The sequence below is a fragment of the Mastigoproctus giganteus genome, chromosome 7, assembly GCF_048544385.1.
Source record: "Mastigoproctus giganteus isolate SK-2022 chromosome 7, ASM4854438v1, whole genome shotgun sequence".
Taxonomy (NCBI): Eukaryota; Metazoa; Arthropoda; class Arachnida; order Uropygi; family Thelyphonidae; genus Mastigoproctus; species Mastigoproctus giganteus.
In genome coordinates this window covers 44,244,702-44,262,972 of record NC_143581.1, presented here as the reverse complement: position 1 = coordinate 44,262,972, position 18,271 = coordinate 44,244,702, and the positions used below count along the sequence as shown (strand labels likewise).

The window sequence follows — 18,271 nt, the reverse complement described above, 5'->3', positions numbered from 1 at the left end:
AACTTCGGGGTATTACTGTATTCTCAAACGGAATCACAGGCTCAAGTCAGCTGCGCTTTTTGCGGGTGTAACACTGAGAAACTTGAAACTATTGAAGGCATTCTAAGAAAACTGTATTCAGAAAATAGCTCGCTAAGGGAACGTCTGAGCCAGCTTGAAGATTGTCAACGAAAGTCCTTGAGCGTACTACAAGGTCTCTTGCCCGTGAACACTAGACTCCCTGGCCCACTGGAACGCCCATCTCCCACACCTGAGTCATCGCTACTACCCGAAACGGATACGTTTACACTCTCTAAAGACAGCGCCTATAGCGCCATGCTAATATCAACGAAACGGAACTCTGACATTGCAGGCATGAATGGAGCACAGCAAGGCCAGATGCCCGGACCTCAACCGAAGCAAGCATCCCCACGCCAACGGTATTCCAGAAACAGCAAAACCACCTTGATTGGCACGAGAGTAGTTAACACTAGCCTCAGAATACGAGATCGCCAAGCCACCAGCAATACTCATGCAAATATCTTCATTAGCAGGCTGGATCCGTTGACAAGAGTTGAAGAAATTCAGGCACTATTGATGGAACTAGGCATACCCGGTAAGCCTTTCAAAATAAATACCAAGCATCCGTCTTATGCTTCCTTTAGGATTCAGATTGTTGGGCCTAATTACCAACAATACCTCAATGCAGAATACTGGCCTAGAGGTCTGTTGGTAATGCCATACTATGGGACACCAAAGAACAAGAACTTATCAAGCCCGAACCCCATTCCACAACAATGTATAACTACACCAGCATAGCTACCTGTCCTCTCTAGCGGAGTCTCCCAAATTATATCCGAGAGCGAGTGCAACTTATGGATGTCTAACGTGGAGATGACGAGCGAACATCGGACCGATCGCATTCCAGTTAGAATATCCAGAATGAGAGCACATCGAACGCGACATCGATCCAGGGACGAGATTTCAGATCATTATGTGAAAAGCAAATACTGTTCCAAGAGTAATCTCACCATAGTACAACCTTCTGCCGAAGTAAAAATTCGATGTTTCCTACAAAACATCAGGAGTGTCAAAAACAAGCTAGATGGTCTACTTGATTTGCTTTCCTGCTCAGAGTACAACTTCGTCATTCTGATTGAAACCTGGCTCAGAGATGAAATGGAAATTGCTGCCTTCACCTCAAATCTTGGCTATCACACGCTGGCTGCTAATAGAATTGGGAGACGAGGTGGCGGTGTAGCAATCTGTCAAAGGAGTTCACTACCCCTGATTAAGGCATCCACTTATCCAGGCGGTGACATAGAAGCTGTTCTTGGAATCTACCGAATTGCTGGCTTGTCGATCTCTGTGTGTGCCGTTTATTTACCTCCACCAGTTTCTGAGGATTCTGTACTTAATCTGACAGCATGGCTGTCATCCACAATCAATAATCGGCAAAAGCTCATCATCCTCGGAGACTTTAACCTTCCACTGCCAGCCACAAAGAAGATCCTAGATACTCTGTCATTGAACATGTCGGAAATGGGCATTGGTCTTATTCATGTTCCTCCCTCACACGGCGATGCCACCCTGCAGCGCATCTTCTCAAACTGTTTAGTAGAGGAAACCCTGACCATAACTGAGAATTTCCTCCCATCCGATCATGTTCCGATTGCTGCGATGATATCTCTGCAGGCACCTAAGGATGAACGTACACAAGTACAAACTACGAACACTGTTAGGAGAGTATATAATCCAAAATACATCAACATTGAAAAAGTTACTACCCTTTTCCAACATTACCCATGGAATATACTGGCTGAGCTTAACATAGATGAGGCTGCCTACTGGCTTTCGAGATGGATGGAATTCATTGCAAGGTCTGCAATGTCCAAAACTTGCATCCTTAGTCCCCACTCAAAGCCATGGTGGAATGACCTCCTGACCAAGGCCTTTAGGGAAAAACAGGCAGCCCATGCCTCTTACAAGAAGTCGCCTTCACAAGAGTCATACGCCAGATTTTCCAAGGCAAGGATGGATTTCCAGAAGAGGAAACAATTTTCTATTGACAATTTCATGAACGGCCGGCTATCCAGGGGAAAACGTGTGTGGTCCACTAGCCATACTTGCGCCCCTCCATCTTTAGATGTCCTGGAATGGTGTGAGCATGTGCTGCGTTTTAAGCAAGATCACCGTGTGTCCGAAGCATATCCTTGGAACGAAGCGTTTAACATTTCTTCACCTACTAGTAATACAGAAATTTCCGAAGAACAACTAATAAAAATAATAAATTCACTACCTGACAAGTCCACCATAGGAATTGACGCAATACCTCTGTTTAGTCTAAAAATTGCTTCTCATTTCATCAGCAAAGAGCTCACTCAACTCTACAACAAAGTACTCAAATTTGCACAGGTGCCTTCAAGCTGGTTATCATACAGAGTCGTGGCAGTTCCGAAAAAGCCTCATGCGAAAAGACCGGCTGACTTCAGACCAATATCAATTGCCTCTCCCTTCCTGAAATGCCTCGAGAAGTGCATCTATAATGATGTAGCACTCGCAATCTTTGCGCATAGGCCAGAACACACCCATTATGCCATGCCTAATAGATCTACGGTAACCTGCCTACAGTCATTATCACAGAAAATACTTCAGGCCTGGAATGACAACGAAGATCTTCACACCATTTTTCTCGACATGAAATCTGCTTTCGACTCAGTCCAAATAACACCCCTTCTTGCCTTACTCGAGAGATTCTACGGGATATCCCGAAATATGCTCGAGATCCTCAATAATTTGCTATCTAGGAGAATGCTTCACTTCAAAGGCGATGGCGTTAAAGTCACTAAAAGCGTCGAAGTAGGGATCCCACAAGGTGGTTGTCTCTCAGCCTTGTTATTTGCAGCAATATTCGTTCCACTAATGGATCAAATTCCAGCGTTCCTATCGTATGCTGATGATATTGTTTGCTACTTGCCATGCAGACGCAATGTTGGTCCTTCACAAGAAAGACAAACCGCCTCTGAATCATTAAACAGCTACCTAAATACATTCTGTAAGTATGCTAAATTTTTTGGCCTGTCATTCAATCCAGAGAAGTCAAACTATCTCATCTTTACGCCACGTCGGATGACTTCTACTGATACTGCATCTTCTCTACTTCCGGTATTGGCAGGAAATGTCCTGACTCCCACAGACAGTGTCAAATTCCTAGGAGTAATCCTGGATGCCAACCTCACCTATAAAAAACAAATCCAAGCACAGTATTCCAAAGCCCTAAGAGCATTCTGGGGAATGAAAATTGATCTGTGCAAAACGCACAATAAGAAAATAATCAAGAAATACCTCGCAACTTACTTCTGTAGTGTGCTCTCCTATGCCGTGGAAGTTTGGTCGGCGGCACCACCCACCAGCCTCAGGAAACTATGGGGCCTCGAATTCTGGGTGCTGAAGTGGGCCAACTTGTGGTCGCACCAGAACGACACAACATCTAAATCTACTCTCTGCTGCAACATGCAATATACGCCCATAGTCCACAGAGCCCATGTACTAAAAATAAAGTCATTCCTTCATCTTTGCTCAGCTAAGCAGGATCACATCAACATCTGGAACACGGTTGGTTGGCGTTTGCCAGGCAGACATCTCCGTAGTACTCCCTCCTTATGCTCAAGGCTCCAGCGGTTACAGAATTTCAAGAGACACTTCCCTAATGTGACTCTGGACACTCTCAACTCGCTCAACATCGACATCGACCTGTGGACGATAGACAAGGCATACCGAGATGGCATCTTGTCCTATCTTGCTGTTTGTAAAGGACATTTGTGTAAGTGCCGATCTTAGTTAACTTATGTTATTTGATGTTCTGCTCAACTTGTAGTCCTTTTTCGCTGTAATTACTACTTCATTCATTTTTACATTTTGACTATTATCTTTGCTTTGATCTATTAATTATGATTTAGTTATTATTATTTTTTTTTTATTATTATTATGATTTTTTTATAAATCAAAATCACTTGTATAAACAACTAATTGTAAGATTCCTCTGGCTTTCTGTGTAAGGAATCACTAGTGTATAAAATTTATGTTAATAAAGAATCTTATTATTATTGTCCCGAGGACTTCACACAATTTTGTAGATGCTTCCTCAATTGCTATTGTTTTTCTTTTCCAATCATCCTCCTGCACCTTCAAAATCTGTCCCGCGAATTCTTTTTCTTTCTTTGCTACATGAGTTTTTAGCAGTGTTATTTCTTTCCGTATCGTCATTAAGCTGGGTAGTTTGGGTGTGGCTGACGTTCTGCTGTTCGCTGTCTGTGCTGCTTTAATATTTTTGGTTTGACTACTACAATCCAAGTTGTTTTCTTTCAGGAGTTGGGGGGTTATTGCAATCTTGCGTTTTGATTTGGTTTTGCTGCGGACAGATTTGAGTTTGCGACTCATTCTCGTGTGTTTCATACGATTCATTGTGCATTCCGAGACTTCGCTCTTGCGGGGAGATGCCCTTGAAAAATCGTGGCTATCGGAAGATTTGTTTTCTTGGGCGGCGTTACCCTTACTTTCGGGTATGTCGCGGTGGTTGCATTGTGGGATCACTGTGGTGTTTATGCCCGATAGGCGCTTTGCCACTTTTTTCATGTTGCCGAATAGGGCTGTTAGTTAGTGAATGGTTGATAATTCTAGTAAGGAATTCACTCTGTTAGGTCGGTACTCCCAAGGACGAAGAGAGGGGGGTCTTTCAGCTTCAAAACAATCAGCCCACGCAGTGAGGGGAAGCTCGCACGGACGACCTTGAGAGAAGCTAATGATTAAGGGACGGGACACAAAAGGCACGTAGAGCGCTGTTGGCTTTTGATATAGCTAATATTAAAATCATAAATATCTTTTTACCTTGTATCTTCTGTCCGGAATCACTTAAAGATCTGGATTGGTGACTTAAATCTGCGTCGGAAGGTATTAAACTTAAGCCATAGGGTAAAAAGTTACTGTGGCACAGAAATATTACAGATATTGGAGGAGCACGTTGTAGGACGTCAGCACTGCTCCAAATCTCAACGATTACCAATTCCACTTGTAGTCTGCCGAACCCCATGTACTTTTTCTGACAGAATCTCAGTTATCGGTTGATTCAACTACTGCTCATCTCAGATTCCCGAATTATTCGCTATATGATTCCTTTCGCCTCAAAGGTGGTACTTGTGCATATGTCCGTTCTGATATTCCCTGTCAGAAACTTGGTAATTTGGAATCTCCTCTCTTCGATCTTCTCTGGCTTAAAATCTCTCTACCTCATTCTGTCAAATTCATCTGTTGTCTCTACCGTTCTCCCAACTCCACTAATCACTTGGAGCTCTTTGACTTCTCTTTGCAACTTGACTTTCTCCAGTCCAACTTTCCTAACAGTGAGGTAATTTTCCTTGGTAATTTTAATGTTCACAACTCCAGCTGCCTTCTGTTTTCTAGTCACACCGACTCAGTTGGTCAAGATGCTGAGGCTTTTGCAATTACTAATGACCTTGCACAGATTGTTCATTTACCTACAAGAATGCTCGACAATCCTAATCATACAGCCAACACGCTTGATCTTTTTCTCACAAACAACCCTTCTAAGTACACGGTTGAAGTGAGACGTCCTTTAGGCACTTCAGATCACAACTTGGTCATTGTCTCTTCTCCAATGGAACCTTTATTTCATGGCTATTCCCAACTTCTTGTTGTTTGGCATTACAAAAATGCAAAATGGGATAACCTGCGAGACTTCTTTTCTTCTTTTCCTTGGTCGGATTACTGTTTCAAAACTTCTGATGTCAAAATTTGCTCAGATCGTGTCAGTGAAATTATTCTTGCAGGAATGGAACCTTTATCCCACACTCCACTTTAAAATCTCGTCCTTTATCTAAACCTTGGTTTTCCAATAAATGTGCTAAGTCTGTTCAAGAAAAGAATGTTGCATATCGTAATTGGCTTGTTTCTAATTCTTCAGTTTCATTTTCTGCCTACACCAAAGCTCGCAACAATTGTAAAGCAGTTATTAATCAGTCCAAACTAGAGTTTGAACAGGCTAAGAGTAGATAACTTGCTTCTTGCCCTAATGGTAGCCGAGCTTTCTGGTCTCTTGCCAAAGCTATTGGCCGCAACTTTTGCCCATCTCTGCTCCCACCTCTGTCCAAACCAGATGGTTCTGTTGTCACTTCAGCCAAGGATAAAGCTGACCTGCTAGCATCCCATTTTTCTTCCAACTCATGTATTAATGATCTTGGTAAAACACCTCCCAGCATTCCCAACACGCTCCATTCAATGCTTCCTGTGGTCTTCCGTCAAAAGGATGTCAGAAAGATTTTGAGAAATCTTGATGCTAAGAAAGCTCCAGGCCCGATGGTATTTCTCCACTTGTTCTCAAAACCTGTGCTCCTGAACTTACTCCTATTCTTAGCCGCCTTTTTTCACTTTCTTATTCCAAAGGAGTTTTTCCTTCTGCTTGGAATTTTGCTCATATCCAGCCAGTTCCTAAAAAGGGTGACAAATCCCTCCCATACAATTATCGTCCCATGCAATTACTTCTACTCTTTCTAAAGTAATGGAGAAATCAATTAACCGCCAACTCTTAAACTACCTAGACACCTTCGGTCTGATCAACGATCGCCAGTATGGATTCCGTCAGTGTCGATCCACTGGTGATATCCTGGCTTATGTTACCCATTTGTGGACTAATTCAATGGAAAGTTTCGGCGAAACACAAGTAGTTGCTCTTGACATCTGAAAGGCTTTCGATCGTGTTTGGCATAAATATCTTCTAAACAAACTTCCATCTTATAGTTTGCCAACTGTTTTTAGTAATTGGTTATCCAGTTTCCTCTCTGATCGCTCACTGAGGGTGATGGTAGATGGCTCTCTGTCTTCTAACTTCTCCAACTTCTCCACTAATGCCGGTGTCCCCCAAAGTTCAGTTCTTTTCCTCGTATATTAATGACCTTCTTCCATTGATTGGAAATCTTATCCATAGTTTTGCCGATGATAGCATATTGCATTCCACTTTCCATTTTGAGAAACCTTGCCCTGCTCAATCAGCTTCAACTTCTCGAAAATCTGCTACCAATTCCTTAAATGCCGATCTTCAGGTAATTCTTCAGTGGGTCAAAGACAACTTAGTTGATTTCAATCCTTCTAAAACTCAATCTTGTCTTATATCTCGCAAAAAGGATTCTTCTGCTGCTATGCTTATCTTTGGTGACACTCCGATTTCTAGGCAAAATGATATATCTCTTTTGAGGATTACCCTGACTTCTAATCTCTCTTAGCACAAGCACATTACAAATATTGCTTCTTCTGCATCTAAAAAACTTGGTTTTCTCTTTCGCTCTCGGCGTTACTTTTCTTCCAAACAGCTGCTCACTCTGTATAAAACTGAAATCCGCCCTGCCATGGAATATTGTTCCCACATCTGGGGTGGTGCCCCCAAAACTTCTCTCAGGCTTCTTGATTCCATTCAGAAGAGGACAGTTAGGTTAATTAATGACTCATCTCTAACAGAGTCTCTGCACTCGCTGTCTCATAGACGTACTGTTTCTGCTGCATGCCTCTTCTACAGATACTTCCATGGGCACTGTTCTTCTGAATTAGCTTCTATAATTCCTGCTCGCTCTTTCAAAACAGTCCGAACACGTGCCGCCACCAGCCAACATCCATTTACTGTCCAACTTCAAATTGACAGAACCAACTTTTCATCTTCCTTGTTTATTCATTCAACTGCCGTTTTCTGGAACAACCTTCCTTCATACATATTTCCTGAAAATTAGTCTACAGAAGTTCAAGTCCAATATCAACAAATATCTTCTTTCGTCTTCTCAACCTCCAACCCAAGCACGGTACTAAGTACTATAGGTTCTAATACCTCTCGTGTTTGGGGTTTACATATAAAAAAAAAATAAAAAAATAAATTTCTTGGCTATCACATGATGCTAGGGCGTTGGGTGGGAACATGCTCACTAAGCACCGAAGGTTGTTGCGACTACTACGAAGTAGTTGGCTTTGTACAAACACATGCAATTTATATTAAATGAAACCTGTTAGCGTACTGTTTCTGTGCAAGATGGGGTCATATGGCTGTGTCATCTGTTCTTATTTCGTACAGGCGATTAGTTAAAAAGTGAGTCAGCACACTCAGGTTTTTTGAGGCTATAAGGTGCATCTATGGAGGAATTTGAGGTTAAATAGCATTATGGACGAGATTAGAATGGGTTCACGGTAATTCTAATCATACATCTCAACGTCCAATGTTCAAACCCCATAAACTTGTTCAGATATGTAATGGGAGCACTGGCCTAAGTTGTTGTCGTCACTCGAGGGTTTTAGGCGCATCATAAACAGGCAGTACTAAACCGTCTATCTGTACATTTGCTGTCTGCTGGAACAAAAAACATGCTTTGTATGTGGGCCACCAGTTCTTTGGCATAACCTGCAGGTGACAAAGAACCTAGCAGCAATAGGCCTTCAAGAGAACACTTACGTGGAACTTCAGACAGCCGCGATCCTGAACACCTGTACGGCAGTCAGTGTTCCTCGACCAACAGATATAATAACTGGACGCAACCAACCATCCCATTCACTTGGTTTCAATACCCGTCACGGGTTGGGAAAAAAATCCCACAAGGAAAAAAGTCATAATAATAAATCAGAATATTCATACCCTTCTCATTCCCACAAAATAACCAGACAGTGCCTCGTTGGGAGAGAAGTTATTCCATTTTTCGATAATCCACTACGTATAGGTGATTTCATGAGATCCAGTCTGTTATTCCCTGAGGTTTTAAGTTTGTGCCTCCTGGTTCTTGTCTCACCTACGAGAGACAACAAACTTTCCTCATTCATTTCACTCAACCCCTCAATCAGATCTTCCCTTAGTTGTTAAACTTTGCATTCCACACCTTCTAAGCCATTTTTCATATGTCATCGATTTGCACTAATCTGGTCACCCACCCTTCTTTAACCCCTCTCTAGAGGTTTGTTTTGTTTTTATCAGATACGATCTCCAGACCTGAATACAACATCCGAAATGCTGTCTAACCATCGTCTTGTATATAAAGCGATAATGACTTTCTTCTCTCTACTACAAAGGTCTATAAATCATGAAAAGGACACCATGTGCCTTCCTAGCGGTCTGTTTACACTGCATGCAAAATTCGCTGACAGATTGAATTGCAACACCTAAGTTATTTTCCTCTTTTAGCTCATACGTAACTCCAGGATTTCTGTTCCACAAGTCATACAGATGAGTTCCATTCATCTCGTCCATATTACGCTGTGTAGGAGGTGGTCTGTGTGCAAAACACTGTGTTGTGGCTGCCAGTAGCCTTTTCACGATTGTGGTACTATTTCTTAAGCGCGTGAAGCCTTTTCACGATTGTATGTGATGCAGTCTTCTACGTGCCCAATCTTTTTCCACTTCCTAAAAGTTTTTTTGTTTCCAGAGAAAGCCTTGTTTGGTCCCTTCTTTGAACCCTCTATTGGTCTTTTATGAAATCTCACTACCTTTACTACTCCCTTCTCAGCTATGTGGTTGGGTTCTTTGGCAATCATTGTGGCTTCTACCATCGATGTAGTGTACAGCTTATTGCACTTAACTTCTGCCAAGCAGGAGAATTATTTCTGGTTTTAGGAACTTAGTTGAGGATACTTTTCCAGTCGTGATGAAAGCTGGTGGGTTACCCATTGATGATGCGCTGAAATTTTTGTGCCTCCTGGTTCTTGTCATTTTATATCAAATTGATTGATGGTCTGATTGAAAATTTGTTAACAGCTGTCTCAACTTATTTTCAGGAAAGTTGCGGCAGAGGAAGCCAAGTTATTGGCCACCTTCGGTTTGTGATGTCGACAGCTGTATTAATCTTAAGGCACCTAAGATGATATCAAGGTCCTCTTTATAACGAGGGACTGGCGTTTTTAGGTCACCTGAAGCAGTTTTAGGGGTATTCGTCATTATGCTTTGCTGTTATCCATGAGTCATGTTCTGGTGTCAAGGTACAAATATTGTATATAAACTGTAAATAAGTACAGTACAAATATTATCCTGATGAGAGCTATAAGTACTATTTGTTGTGTAAATGCATGGGTTCTAATATATGTTCCTGAATACATAAATATATATAATCTGTAAATAAGTATGGATGTTGTCCTGACGATATGTATCACATATTAATCCAAACTGGAAACACACAAGTAAATCTCCAAGAGATATTTGTATCTTAATTTGCATCGTGCCCTCCTTATCTGCGGGCTGTGTAGAGACAAAATCCGAAAAGCTTTAAAAAAATAATAATAAATAAATAATAATAGTACGGAGGAATTAAATTATGAATTTTCGTTATATTTTCTCTTTTGTTGAGTACTGTACATGTTTTCATTTTTTTAAAAATATTTTCCCCAGAGCGAAGTTATTTATTTCACATAGTCATAAATAATTTAATTATGCAAATTAATATTTATTTTAATCTAAAGTTTATAACCGATCTAAGTGCTGGTCTTCAATAATACAAACTTATTGTGATAGTAGGACTCGACAATGCATGGCTGGGCCAGTGTAAATAAAATCACATAAAATCTGAGCTAGTTTATGAAAAAATAATAAAATAAATATTTTCGTCGAAGGCAGCTGTTGAAAATGGAGTAAAACATTTCTATGGATATTAGAACAATTTAATTTATTTACATTGTGTAAGGTTTGCTGAGTAATAGCCCAATAAAAATAATGCACGACAGAAGTACCCTATGAGAGGGTTCACACATTAATATAAGCGTAAACAATTTTCGGAAGTTCCTATTCTAGAAACACTGTAATAGAAAATCCCAATTTCCTTGTAAGATTGCGTAGCGCCAAGAATAGATTTACCATAATGGAAACATTAGACCAGACAAGGATGGGCAGCTGTGAAATTAAGTAAATAAGTTCTTAACTTTTAAAAACTGAAGAGGAGCTGGGTCATTACGGAACTACTCGCGATGAAGAAACTGGAAAAAGAAAGAAAAAAATCCCTTCTTCACTCCGCACATGCCGTTAAACGTCTGAGATAAAGGAAATGCGAACTTCCATTCTCCTTATCTCATGTGGCTTGAGGCGGCTATTTACAAGAGTGATTAGTCGCTCGCAAACGATCGTTATAATCTGTATAGTGAATTAGCTTCATCTCATGTCAGGCCTATCTCCCTTTGTTTCCGCTTTCGTGGTAGCCATCGGAAGGATCACAAAGACATTCTCAGATATTGTGATAAAAGAAATGTTTGGACTAACTTATTTTTACGAGAATTACTCGAGTGCAGCTACTCGGTGGGGTATGGCATCAAATGCTCTGCTAAAAAACAGTTATTTTCCGTGTATTTTTACTTGATGTAATCTTTCTACTTACCAATTTAGATATTTAAGCTGCTTTACATGGCTGGAACCCGTACATCGCGTCCACTTAAGTTATAGTCTAAGAGCTCTGCTCTTTGATGGATGCATGGGCGCCGGCAGATTATTTTTCAAGGCGATGCATGTGGGAATAATTTTTTTGTTCACCAAATTTTCATCAAAATAAATTAATGAGAATATTAAAATTGTATATTACTTCGAAACCCAAAGGTGGTGCTCTTGCACAATGCTGCCGGAGCCCATGGATGGATGCAAGTTATATTTTAATAATAATAAATATAAATATTTAAAAATCTATTTTCTGCTTATACTACAAGACGGCCAAAAAGTTAAAAGAAATACATGAAAATTACTGTAAAAATGATAATTTTAAAATAAAAACGTATTGAAATATGTACAAAGTTTTATACTCCTATTTATAATACTGTATAATCTTTACAATCTATATTCTTTAACTCCCACACTGTCCTGGTTCGTACTCCTGCACAAACTGTCTGTAAATTATCATATATACATATATATTTTTTTTTTAATTCAAAAAATGTACTTACCATCCACTGGAGGGCGCTCGAAATCTAGAAAACAAGGAAATAATCATTAGTGTTAACATTTTACAGTACTGCATTATCATTATAACGTTTATTTAATTATTTTATATTAGTGTAATCATTTAAGCATATTTCGGCTTATTATTATAGTATTAATCATTTGTGTGTGTGAGTGTCTACCCCCATGTTATTTATTTACTTATTTTTTGCATTTGTTAAAGATAAAATGCTGTTCTGTTTTAGTGACTATAAGCTTAACTCTGCTTACATCTTAGTTGGGCTTTATCCAGAATATTTAATATGAGCAAAATGATAGCAAAGTGTTTTTATCGTGTGTTTGGATACGTCAGCTATTTTTGTCATTTATTTTTAGATAGCGCTATATCATAAACCTTGTGATATTACGTGAAAGGCCAGATGCCAAAGAAGCGCGGGCGATAGAAATAGAGGCAGAAAGAAGTTCTTAAAAGACATACCGTACTCAGAATTTTCCGATATATGTTTTATATATTCTAGTTGGCTTTAGAAAATAAGACACAGAAAAGTAATATCAATAATAATTGCAAAACTGTCATCCGAGTAATTTCTTTAAATCTAAACACACGCACGTTTCGATTTTAGCTATTTGCCATTAAATTCGAGAGTTTGTTGCATATTACAATATTTAATTCTGAAATGTCCTCTGGATAACTTCATATACTTGCAAGCATTTATCTCGATTACCTTACATATTATACCATTTGATGGTACAACTAATGTTTCTTTAACTTTCTCATTACAAGATTCTACCGCTCAATTTAACATTCTACCCTCACACAGCCACCCTGTGTAACTCAGTGACTCGCTGTCAGTAAATCCACGCCCATGACGTCAAGCACATTTAGCACGGGTGCCAATTCTTTGTTTAAGTCTCGCTACGTTAGCAGTCCGGGAAGCAGTAGAGCAATGAGTTATTTAAACATGGAATTAATAGTTGTTGATAAACGTACACTGGTTTAAAACGAATTTAGACTCAACATGGAAAAGTCTGTTGATTTATTTACTATGTATAATACCGTGCATGAATATATTCTGCACTAAACAATATTAGAGTACATACAGATGTTAGACAAAATAATGGAAATACCTGTGATAAGAGTTACAGATACGCACTAATATGGTATTGGGCTACCCTTTGCTTTTAATTATGTAGAATAGACTCAAATAAATCTTGAATAGTTTCAAGAGGAATATTAGACCATTCTTCATGGGGGAACGTTTCAAACTCCTTGAGTGATGTAGTTGGAGGAAATCGGCTTCTCACTCTTCTCTCGAAATATGCCCACGTTGGTTCAATAACGTTTAAGTCTTTTAATTGTGCAGACCATGGGCGATGCTTAGCCTCAGTTTTATGCTTTTCAAACCAAGATTGGTCACACCTCGCTGTGAGTATTGGAGCATTAACATAACATCGTTTGTGAGATACAACGTTTGCACCATGGGATGAACCTTGTCGCTGAGAATATCAAGGTAATCAGTGGCACTAATTCGTCCGTTCTGGACAATGATAGGACTTAAAGAATACCAAGTGCTGCCAAATCCATTATTGATCCTCCTCCATGTTTGACGGTTGGCACAATACAGTCAAGATGATGCACTTCCTTTGGCATTCGCCAACCGTAAACTCTCCCTAATTTCGAAAAAGTGTGAACGATGATTAGTCTGAAAATATGACGTTTTCAATTATCAAGTGTCCAGTTTTTATACTCCTTACGTCACTGAATCCTCTTTCCAGCATTTTCAGCAGTGGATTGATAATAGCAGACATAAATTTTAGCTTTATGACGTTCTCGCCTAGCTGGATTGCTAAGACGCACATCAAGTTCTACAGTTATTTTTTAGGCAGTAGTTTTATTTTCAGTGTCCTGCGGTCTCAGTCAGCTTTGGTTTTCTGCCACAATTCGTCCTATTAGATTTTGTTTTCCATGTTTGGTGAATGCAGACATCCTTTTATAGTTTCTCTGGGTACATTAAACAAATCAGCAGTTTTAGTCACCGATGCCGCTGCTAAACATGCACCAACAATTTGACCTGTTTGGAATTCATAGGTAGGTCATTTACTTCATGTGCCTTTTAATATCACATATAAATAGACATCAGCTTTTATCGTCTTTCCTTTACAGTACTACCTAATAAAAAAAAAAAAAAATATATGTCATACAGCCATTACAAAAACTACTACTTTCATATCAGATGTTTCTATTATTTTGTCCACCCTCTCTATATGTAAATTAGGCTTAATACTACAACGTATTAACCGGAATAGGAGAACAACAGATAAATTCGTGGCGAACTTATGAAAGAAACATTTTTGGCAATTAAATTGCCATTATAAATAAATATCTTTTCTAAATCGGCCTTTTTTTTTTTTTTTTTTTTTTTGATTGATGCAAAATAATTTTAGGTCTATCGTTTTCATCACTTTTTGGTAACTCTTTGAAGTGACCTTTTGTAAAGTTCATCACCTCAGGTAAATTTCCTGGAACGTGCGATCACATTCATGCAGTCAAAGAAAAATGCGAGATTTTTAGCTGGATTATTACCTGAAATTCCCGACCAAAAAAAATTCTGTTATCAAGAAGAAATGCGGGAGAAATATAGTAAACAAACTTCCTTAGAGTGTATGGTTGCCTTGATCCGTTCTAGAAGGATGTACGAAAAAGCCATTTACACGGTCATACTATCCGGGTTCCCTACAGATAAGAGTCAGCTGTCGCTGATAGGCCTACGCCTATACCCAAGGTGGCCATTACACTTGGGCCGCCCTCTTCCAGTAGCTGAAATCACTCGCAGTCCAACATTGGGCTCTTATCCACATACAGCAGACTTGTATTATTGGTTTTTATGACAAGAAAGACATATTTCGATATATATCTTTCTTCTTCTTCTTCTTCCCCACCCCTGACCGTCTCTGAAACATCAGAGAGTTTGTCATCCGCTTTTAGAACGCAGAAAGGGTACTGGGAATCAGAGTGGTTTTAAGAGGTAAACTGGTAGATTGCTGGCAGCGAAGAACTCCAGGAAAAATGCTTTTCTTGGGGGAAATACATTTCGAAACTTTTATTCTGAGTATCAATATATGCATGTCCTTGTGTTCAAAGCGAAATCGCTATCCTCATACGGAGAGCATTCTCATCCCACTCGGTATGATCGATAAACGTTGCAGCTTTCGGTACGAAATTTATTTGCGTGTTTATTTATTTATTTTTTCGTTAAATAATCAGCAAAACATAACCTCTCAAACCGAGTGATCCCACAAATCCAACTGATGTGCTACTGTCTGATACAAAACTCATGAAAAACCAAATAGCATTGAAAATAATGCGCAACACACTTCAAGATGATTCAAAAGACACGAAACCCACAGTATATATTTAGCATTTATTTATTATTATAAATATAATTATAACAGAGATTTTAATGTTCTATTTCTGTTATTATTATTAAACATAATTATAATAGAGTGCAATAAATGTTGAAAGTTTCCTCCTCCTCAAATCTAAGCACTAACTTTTCTTCTTTGTCACTTATTTCTTCTTCTGTTCTTAGCAACAGCCTTCCTTGAACCACATACAGTGTACGTAATTCTTTGCATCCTGGACCACTTGTCTTTTCAATTGCTCCACTGACCTATGCGGTCTTTTCAGAACAGAATTTGTTTTTATTTTACTGAAACTGATTATATAATATTTCAATAAAATCAGGACACTGTTTGAGGAAGGAACTAGGATTTAAGAATTCTTCAATATTAATATTGAATTTGTATTACATTTTAGTTGTACGAAAAGGGTATTATATAGTAGTATATTCAAGAGTATTTTATAAATAAGAATACAAGCATATATTACTAAATATAAACTGACACACTTTCCTACTTTCATTATCAGATGTACTTTTAGTTTTCGCAAACAAGTCTCACCTCCTGCAGACAAATGGTGTTGACAGTCCTCTGGTGCATAATTTTATCTGAAAAATAGCAGCGATCAACTTGAGCGTTCAGTTTAGCACAGTTGAAGAGTGGCGTTCCATTGAGTAGTTTTATTATATATATATATCGTTAAGAACTTCTATATACTATCATTATTTAATGATTACCTGTTCTTACTTTCAATGAGGTTTATCTCACCAAAACGTCTTCCACATAGTTCAAGGTGAAGTTTGATAGTTGAGTTTGTTGAATCCTAAGAGTCGTCAGCATATTTTGTCTGTAAATTGCATCTATCTTGTGGTCAGTTGGCCTGTTTGCCGAGCGAAACACTCGAATTTCTGTGAGGGAAAACCACGCAACCCTCGCCTGAGACCGACTAATTTAGCCATGTTATAAAAAAGCCCATAAAAATTCCTTGCATCACTGATGGAATTCGAACTCAAACCTTTTTCCACCCGGTGTGGAAGGACGGTTATTATATTCACTGTGCCACGAGGGCGTCAGAATTATCAGAAAATCTTGAGCCACTGCCACTAAACAACTATTTGCCACATAACTAGCAGTAGTATGTGATTGGTAGCGATTAAAATTAATTAATTTTTAATGTTTTAATATAATCCAGAAATGTTTGTTTGTTTGTTTGTTTGCTAGGTTCTCCAAAGAATAAAGTTCACTTTCCACATGCATTTTTACATGTCTTAACAAATGGAAGAGTTTCTATTTCAGATATATGGGACGCCTTCTTATCACTTCTGTATAGCGCCAAGTGCACCGGTGCAATAAAAAGTTGATCATACCCAATAAGACTATTGGGAGATGTACTAAAAGCTCGATAAATCAAAGTAAAATAAAATAACACACTAAGAAGCTTTTAGCAACTGTATTCCCTCTTCACCCCATAATTTTTGTTGCGGGTTTTATTTTTTCGCCAAAGCAACTAAGGGTATGAGGCATCAGCCAATTGTGTCTATAAACTGCGTATATTCAGGCTATTTTGATCGCTGACCTTCCTAGAAATGTTTTTATATTAACAATTATAAAATATTTAATTACAAATTTAAAAAGGATAAAAAAATCTTTTATTTGCGTTCGCTATGCTTTGTTTATTTTCGGCGGCAATCTAGTTTGTGTGTGGTAATCTTCTGTTCTGCTAATCTCGAACGAGAGCCGACATCTTATGTGCAGTAATGTATTAGGAACATCCACCAAGCTAACCCATATGATAAAGTCTGTTCACGTGCGCCATCTCTGCGCCTATAATTTCGCCCTTTTGCCTTCTCTCTTCTAGCACCAGCGTTCCGTTATCATCCTTTCTGTTCTTCCGCGCCTCGTTCGCTGAATTATTTCCGGTCTTCCATTTTCTGAGTGAACTTTTGTTTCGAGTCATACGAACATTAATTAATTAGTTTGCGAGCGTAGAATCTGGTGATGAAGGCTGCTTGGAGAAGGGACAAGAAGACTTTTGTGAAGAGCAAATTTTGCTTGAAAGGGATCTGCGGAGAGGAGATATGTATGTGCCACCCGCCATAACTGGTACGAGATGACTCGATAATAGAAAATAGATAAACCAAACGTTCTGCTTAATGCGCTTAGGAAATGAAGCAAAGCAGTTGTAACAGGTGGATTATATGGGAATTGTGCTAGATTACAAAATCATTAGCACTTTTCAGGCTATAGCATGAAATCGAATGCACAAGATGATTACATAAATCGATAAAACTATTTTGAGGAATATGTTCGAAGTATATCAAATATTGTATTTAAGCAAACTAGTACTTTAAAAGTTATTTCTGTACTTCATTTTATTCTATTATTACGGTGCTGTCTAGTGGATAAAGAGGAAAGTACAAGAATGGGATATTAGCAAAAAAAGCCTTTTGCGTTGTGATTAATCATACTAAAATAAACCTTGAAAAAAACCGAGAGAAATCTAGTTTGTTTCGTGTATCCAAAATATGAAATACAATTTTATTAAAACATGCTAATAAAATAAAATACTGTGCAGAAAAATTTTATAGGAGCCATAGCCGAGGGGTAAAACGCGAGGGTACATGTTTTAGCAACTGTGTTGCCTTCTTCATCCCATAATTTTTGTTGCGTTTGAACTGACCATGGTTCAAGCTCATGTGACTGCTAAATATAGGGATGTTCTTATATTTACTATCTCTGTCGTGAACGCTTCTGAACCTATATGGCCGTCCCGGAATATAAACAGAAACTTTAGTGAAAAGTAAATGCAGATAAAGAAAAAAACACACTGTGAAATTGTGACAGCATGCGATACCGACATACGAATGTAGATCTTGGACGATGACTACCAGAATGACAATTTTTGGAGAGGGGGGGGGGAGAATGAAAAAAAAAGCAAGCATATAA

At 38.8% G+C, this 18,271-nt stretch overlaps 1 protein-coding gene across 2 annotated transcripts in view; it reads right to left on the bottom strand.

Annotated features, from left to right (window-relative positions):
* Positions 1 to 18,271, bottom strand: part of LOC150082854 (uncharacterized) — a 614,617-nt gene that overhangs the window by 105,924 nt on the left and 490,422 nt on the right. For both annotated transcript variants that reach the window (XM_090377632.1, XM_090377631.1), the window contains exon 6: positions 11,932 to 11,955. In XM_090377632.1, coding sequence (XP_090233758.1) covers positions 11,932 to 11,955 — 24 coding nt within the window. The remainder of the gene's footprint in view (positions 1 to 11,931; positions 11,956 to 18,271) is intronic.